The sequence below is a fragment of the Sardina pilchardus genome, chromosome 17, assembly GCF_963854185.1.
Source record: "Sardina pilchardus chromosome 17, fSarPil1.1, whole genome shotgun sequence".
Taxonomy (NCBI): Eukaryota; Metazoa; Chordata; class Actinopteri; order Clupeiformes; family Clupeidae; genus Sardina; species Sardina pilchardus.
In genome coordinates this window covers 17,026,122-17,033,621 of record NC_085010.1, presented here as the reverse complement: position 1 = coordinate 17,033,621, position 7,500 = coordinate 17,026,122, and the positions used below count along the sequence as shown (strand labels likewise).

At 42.7% G+C, this 7,500-nt stretch overlaps 2 protein-coding genes across 3 annotated transcripts in view; one reads left to right on the top strand and one right to left on the bottom strand.

Moving 5' to 3' along the window:
* Window positions 1–1,900, top strand: part of urp2 (urotensin II-related peptide) — a 4,062-nt gene extending 2,162 nt beyond the window's left edge. Inside the window, exons 3-5 of the mRNA XM_062517872.1 lie at window positions 572–606; window positions 707–866; window positions 1,603–1,900. Coding sequence (XP_062373856.1) covers window positions 572–606; window positions 707–866; window positions 1,603–1,634 — 227 coding nt within the window. The 3' untranslated portion in view covers window positions 1,635–1,900. The remainder of the gene's footprint in view (window positions 1–571; window positions 607–706; window positions 867–1,602) is intronic.
* Window positions 1,901–3,417: 1,517 nt separating this feature from the next.
* LOC134061975 (chloride intracellular channel protein 4) overlaps window positions 3,418–7,500 on the bottom strand; it is an 18,570-nt gene continuing 14,487 nt past the window's right edge. For both annotated transcript variants that reach the window (XM_062517833.1, XM_062517832.1), the window contains exons 2-6: window positions 6,715–6,824; window positions 6,265–6,390; window positions 5,407–5,513; window positions 4,967–5,148; window positions 3,418–4,606 (exon numbers count right to left, since the gene is read on the bottom strand). In XM_062517833.1, coding sequence (XP_062373817.1) covers window positions 4,445–4,606; window positions 4,967–5,148; window positions 5,407–5,513; window positions 6,265–6,390; window positions 6,715–6,824 — 687 coding nt within the window. In that variant the 3' untranslated portion in view covers window positions 3,418–4,444. The remainder of the gene's footprint in view (window positions 4,607–4,966; window positions 5,149–5,406; window positions 5,514–6,264; window positions 6,391–6,714; window positions 6,825–7,500) is intronic.

Here is a 7,500-nt window from a genome sequence, read left to right as displayed (position 1 = left end):
ACTCACCTGGACCCATTCACACACAATTAACAGGCACACACATACACGTACACACACTTAAACACAAACACAGACAGACACATGCACACACACTCTCTCTTTCTCTCAACACACACACACACACACACACACACACACACACACACACACACACACACACACACACACACCTTTCCTGACTTTTCTGCCCCATCTCCCTCACCAATTTGCTTTCTGGCAGTCTCCACTGACCAGTCAAATAAAGGCAAAAATGCCCCAAGCTTATTTGTACAGTAGAAAGAAAGAAATGCAAAGAAAAAAGTGATGGTGAAAAACTCACTTACCCGCTGTCTTCAGCCATTCTCATCTTTGGATGTATGCATGAGGTACAGTATATACTGTAGTACTTTTAGGACTCAAAGGGCATTTACATGCTCTTGAAGTGCAGTGGACACACAAACCACAAACCCCGCACACTCACACCCACACCCATCTTTTACCACAGACATGTGCATATCCTAATAATGCTGCCTCCTGTGTTTCGAATTGGTTTTAACAACACGTCTTATCTCCTCTCAATGTGCTATTACAGGCAATGGACGTGGTTCAGGGAAAAAGGGTAAAACGGTATGTTTTTATCTTCAATTTGTACATATCTTGGACTGGTACTAGTAGTCTTTCTTATTTCATTATCTGACCGTTTGGTTATCTCCTGTCGCAACCACAGACAGTAGCAGATGGAGCTGTAAAAACAACAGCAGCGCCATCTACTGACAGCAGTGGAACTGCAGCCAGGTCCAGCACTGCGGAGGTGAACCCACTGAGTCTGAGTGGCAAAGCTTTCAAAAAGTCCCTCCCGCCTCCGACTAAAAAGGGCAACAAGAGAGGTGAGCACTGCCGCTTTTACATGATCAGACATGTGATACCATTTGTAGGTATACCTTAGAACAGTGGTTCTGAAAGTGGGGTCCGTGACCCATAGCCAAGGGGTCCGCGAAATAATTTGCTTGAAATTATAAAGTTAAAATTTTAAAAAGATGATGCTCTTTTCGCCCATAAAACAAGCAAATTGTGTCTATTTGGTCCTACTTGGACCTAACATGGGATAGGGGACCTGGCCACAACTTCAGAGAATACGAATGGTTAACTGTTACGGTTATAAGGGGGTCCTCGGAAATGTTATCCCCTAAAAGGGGTCCTTGGAACCAAAAACATTGAGAACCCCTGCCTTAGAAGCATCTTGCAAGGAGGCTTTGTGCATGTCCCAGGTGCTGACCAAAAAGGTCAAGCTTAGAAGCATGCCACTGTATATTGATGGGTATGGCTGGGCAAGTCTGACATTCCATGAAGATGTGAGACAAAATTAGAATAGCATAAATCAACTAAATAGGTTACACTTTTATCCCCAGACCCCAGTCATCTCTCTGTCTGTTTGTTGATTTATGTTCCTCATTCCCTTTATCTAATAATTACTGGGAAAAAATATGTACTGCAGGCTGCCTTTTTTTTTAGTAATGATGCAGGTATCACACAGGAATATTGAGTAAAATTAGCATCAACCACTATCTCACTCTCTCTTCTCTCTATCTCACTCTATCTTTTCCATGGTTGTGTGTTTTACAGTGTGTTTCTGGAAATACTGCTCACAAAACTGACAAAGTCTCTACGGCAACCACCACCACCACCACCACCACCACCTCCTCCTCCTCCTCCTCCTCCGCTGAAATCTGGACCCTGCTCTGTGCTGATGTGATGTTGGATGTCAGAAGCCGCTGCCTCCTCTGCTCCCCTCCACCCTCCCAATGCTTCGCCTGGTGCCTAGCAACCGGACCAGGCATCCCAGCCCAGGCGCCGACAAAGCCCTCTACCCAGGCCTCATCAATAACCTTACTGACAGTGAAGAACAGAAAATGTGTGTGTGTGTATGTGTATGTGTGTGTGTGTGTGTGTGTGTGTGTGTGTATGTGTGTGTGTGTGTGTGTGTGTGTGTGTATGTATGTGAGTGAGTGAGTGAGTGAGTGAGTGAGTGAGTGAGTGAGTGAGTGAGTGAGTGAGTGAGTGAGTGTGTGTGTGTGTGTGTGTGTGTGTGTGTGTGTGTGTGTGTGTGTGTGTGTGTGTGTGTGTGTGTGTGTGTGTGTGTGTGTGTATGTGCGTGTGTATACTTGAGAGAGAACAAGAAAGACGTGTGTACCCCTTGGCTTTTTGTGCACGAGACCCCGCTAACCCCCTTGAGAAACGAGATCCTGTAATTGGCTCCAATAATAAACTCACAAGAATCAAACCGTCCCCCTGCTATCAATAAAGACACATTTATTTTCCTACAGCTTTCTCTCTCACTCAATGGCCATTACCTGACAGAAGGGAACAGAGAGTTTGAGGAAGCGAGGAGAGACTGTTTGTTGGAGGCACACTGTTGACAGAGCTTTCCTCTTTCTTTCTCTCTTTCTTTCTTCCTTCCTTTCTTTCTTTTTCTTGCTGAGTTTGCTTTCCAGTGAAAACCTTTCAGCCGCTCTCTTAGTCTCTGTACGTGTCAGACTCTTGTTTGTTAGACCTCCCATATCCAAATTCCTCGAGTGGTCTCTGTCCATGACAACAACGCTTATATAAAAAAAAAAAGTGGCCAGAAATATCCAAGTTACTGATGTGGTGCCTCTTGGGTTGATTAAGAGGTGCAGAGGGCTGCCAATCTCAGCGTTGACATGGCAACAAGTTAATAAGGGCAATCAAGAACCACAGAGAACAAACTAAGGGTGGGGGAGCTGGGGATAACCAGAGCACATGAAGTTCCCTCACATCTTCATATCTTTACCACATACCACTGTAGCCATTTACTTATGTATGAGTCTGTGTAGAAATAGTTGACTAAAACTAAACTAAACTAATTTAACTAAAAAAGATAAATTCATTTTTTTTTCTATAAACCACCTGAGGTCATGGTGGAACAAAATTTGTTGTCAGTGATGTTCATGAAAACTATAGAAAACTGGTTGGACTACCTTCGACTAACATGGTGTTGTTCATACTAGGCACAAACTGCCAATTTCTATAACACCACAAAGGAACATCTGAAGGTTAACGTGAATGCTTGGAGGCACTTCAACGGTGAACGGCACTTCTGCTTTCACTTCGCGGCCCTCTATCGGCTATAACCGCACTATGTAACTTTACTAGAATGGGTAGCGTATCTGTAGTTCGATGAAATGAGACATACGAAACTACAAATTTGACTTTTTTCGATGTCGCAATACATCATACTTTCCTAAAATCATGCAACATACTGTACCTCGTCTGTGGACATTGCTATTTGCTGGATAAACAAATAGCGTGCGTGCGACAGAGGAGAAGTGCTTTAGTGTTGCTTCAGCTGCACAGGTAATGAGGCACTCACAAACCCACTCACGTTTTTCAATCAACTTTAATTAGGTCTCCTCTCAGGGAAATTGATAAGGCGTTCACTCCGTTTACAAAGCATCCAAATGTTAACACTGCCAGGTCACCAAATGCAAAACAGAAACAAACAAACAAACAAACAATCAACACACAAGAAATTAGCTGTAGGATTTAGTCTTTAGAGACAGACCTGAGGCAGCAGATAAGAGTGAGGAGTCTCGGAGATCGTCCAGACAATGGCATTCAATACAAAAGAGAGAGTACAGGAAATTACAACAGTGGATCTCATTACGGTCATTAATGTAGTCTGTAAATGTCAATACACATCAATTTGCTTTTACAAAACGTGTGAGTAGAAAATGCTAGAAGTCAAACTACCGAGGTCATGACCTTGAAACAAACTATCATATTTTGAAGGTTCTATAATAACATTTATAGTAGATATTTGTACTTTCGGAAGGAAAATAAAAAAACAGGACAGAATCATCATAGATGAAATAAAAGAAACAGAGACACGGAGCAGAAGTAGACGGCATGATTTTTCTAATGCGTGATTGATAGGAACACTTGCTTTAACCACTCTCAAGGCCATAGTGTTTATACAATGAGAAATACAATGCATAGGATTTCTATTGGTACTGAGCATATGAACTTAGTGTAGGAATACAGTATGACTAGCATGTCATTGGTTCTACTGGATCCTGGCCCTGCCATTGGTTAAAAGGAACTCTGACTGACTCAACACATTCTAATGACGTCCTGATATGTCAGGGTTCAGCAACTTATACTGTATACTGTATGAGTTAAATGCAACACCACCGGGGAGTGCACACACACACACACACACACACACACACACACACACACACATGTCCACATCACACACATACTCATCAGCACACACACACTCACACACACACCCGCTAACATGCACAAACAGGCATGAACACATATCCTTTCGCCACCTTTTTTTCTTATTCTTTGTCTTTTAGATATCTACCTTTCTGTGAAATACATAAACAGACATACATAACACACACGCACACACACACACACACACACACACACACACAATTTACTTAATCTTCTTGGCGACATCCAGATAGGCAAACTCGATTTCTCGTTCGGCAGGGCAGGTGTTAGTGAACTCTTCCCTCTCGTATGCGCGGTTCAGGTAGCGCCACACGCCCGTCATGTCAGCTGGAATCTCAAAACTGCGGTACTTCTTGGCCACCACCTGGGGGAGTAAGAGAGCCCACAGTGACCCACAGAACACACAAAAGAAACATAAGAGATGGGATCAAGACATAAAACATAAAGCATATAGGAATGTTCAAGGAGGTGACAGCATATCAAAAGCTTTTTAGCTCAAACATACACAGAGGTCTTATATGTCAAACTATTTACTTTAAGTCAGGGAGAGAGTGAGAGAGAGAGAGTGTGTGTGGACACAGAGAAAGAGAGACAGGGATAGAGAGTTTGTGTGTGTGTGTGTGTGTGTGAGAGAGAGAGAGAGAGAGAGAGAGACTGTATGTTTTTCTGAGTGTGAGTTTGAGTGTATGCATGATGAATGTGTGTGTGTGTATGCATACAGTACCTTGATGATGTGTAGTTTGGGCAGCAGGTTACAGTCCGCAAGTGTGAGGTCCGGCCCGTCCAGGAAGCTGCGGGTGGACTCTCCCGGCTCCTCCGCGCTGTCGGCGTCCACTTCATCCGGCATCGGCGTCTGCAAGAACTCATCCAGGCGCTTAAGTGACTTCAGCAGAGCCTTCTCCAGACCTGGACGCACACACACACACACACACACACACACACAACAACAACAACAACACATACACACACACACGCACACACACACACACACACACACACACACACACACACACACACACACACACACACACACACACACACACACATACACACAAACACAAACACATACACACACACAAAAACAAACAAATACACAAACGGTAAAACATCCACCACAATGAGTGTTGTCATGCTACTGCATGGCCACAAGAACTTCCTGTTTACCTTCGTTGGCATCTTTGCGTGGGTTCTTGATATAGGCGGAGAACTTGGCAAAGACATCGATCCCAGCTGTGTTGGACTCTGGGTGTTTAGCCACCAGTCTAGGGTACCTGAAACAACACACAAAGAGAGTGTTCAGCTTTTTTTTGTTCCTTCTGTACTTTGTAGTGTGTACTCAGACAATAACAGCCATTTCACAATGCACAGTCTTTAAGTTTATTTATATACTGCATTTCATAATAAGAAAATTAAAGGACACATAAGAATAGTTCTGAAAATAGTTTACAAAACTGTAAAGTGTAATTAAAAGTCATAAAACATATCTGAACATCTAAAGTACATCTGAGTATACGTCTGATTACTGTAAAAGTAAGTGTGTCTGATCAGTTAGCAGAAAGTTAACTTTCAAAGACAAAACCGTTTGGTCTTTAGAGTAGATTTGGAACTGGCAACAGATGGAGCATTTGTCATGGAGTCATCTGGAAGTTGGTTCCCAAGCTGAACTGTATAACAGCTCAAATATCCATCACCATGTTTCTTTCATGTTTTACAACACATATTTTTAACAAATATTTCTGCTGTGATCTAAGAGGTCTGGAGAGAGTGTTTTGTTGGAGCGTGCCTGATGGATAGTTTGGCCATTTGATGGTAAGAACACGGTTAGTTTTTTAAAAAATAATTCTGCCAATAAATGTATATTACTGTATATTAAATATAATTGTATGAATTATATGAAATGTAACTGTTTAGCATTGTGTGATCATCATTCTCTCTCTTGCCATCTGTGGGGTCATAGACACATCATAAAATACCATGTCATCACTAATAGCAAATTTATCAAGTGTCAGAGGCTCTCTGTACCGAGGTGGTGTGAGCTTCTCCTCCAGAAACTCCTCGATTTTGTTCACGTCGACCTTGACCTCCCCGTTGAAGGTCATGAATGGTGGGTTGGTGCCTGGGGCAAGGTCCTGCAGGTCAGCTGGTTTCCTGAGCAACAAAAGGCCAAAGTGCTTAACAGCTGAACGCAACACTGCACGTGTCAAGAGCTGAGCAGTGGTGATGACCTTGCACAAGACTTTAACAGTGTGTGTGTGTGTGTGTGTGTGTGTGTGTGTGTGTGTGTGTGTGTGTGTGTGCGCGTGCATGTGTGTATTTGTGTGTGTGGAAGCGTATGTGCGCGTGTATGTGTGTGTGTTTGTATTTGTGTGCGTGTGTGTGTGTGTGTGTGTGTGTGTGTGTGTGTGTGTGTGTGTGTGTGTGTGTGCGTGCGTCTGTGGGTCTGTCTGTGTCTGTGTCTTTGTGATTGGATACCTCTTGAGGTCAACAGTGGTGACGTTGAAAATGACTCCCTTAAGCCACAGGATCATAAACAGCCTCTGGGAGAATGGACAGTTTCCAATGCTCTCACCATCACTGCCTGCCTATATACCCAGAGAGAGAGAGAGAGAGAGAGAGAGAGAGAGAGAGAGAGAGAGAGAAAAGGAGAAAGTGACAGAAAGAGTAATGTAATGTAATGTTAGCCATAGAGTAATCTACAAATATTACATTTCAGTCATTTTCGAAATAAATCACAGGCTTCACACAACAGTAACAACAGCAGCATACAGTAGCTGTTGCAGTTCATCACAATGAAAGAGTTTGACAAAGAATCATACTTCCAAGGCATGTATCAGGTGAGGTTAGAAGCACTGAAAAAGACACAGGAGAGGAGGTGAGTTTTGACCTTGACACTAAAGTTGGTGTGGTCCCATTGCAAAAGCCCAAACTAACTCTCCGTTCTCACCTCAGATGCTTCTGTGACCTGCCACAGAGCGGCTTAACGTTCAGGACGATCACCTGTTCTTAGATCTCAGGTACTATTTCTTTTTGCTGCATCATGGGTATAAAGCCAGTGCATTGCACTGGTCTTTACAAAGTGTTTGATCATACACAGCAACCACAATATTCATTTGAATTATTATTTTTTTTTTTTGTGACCAAATGTTTATTGGGTTTTTCTGTCTTTTTTAAAAAGAAAAAAGCATACACCCCAATACAGACAGATAGCAAGACAATATGTCAAACATAAATAATTCATACATTTGAATTAAATTTAAA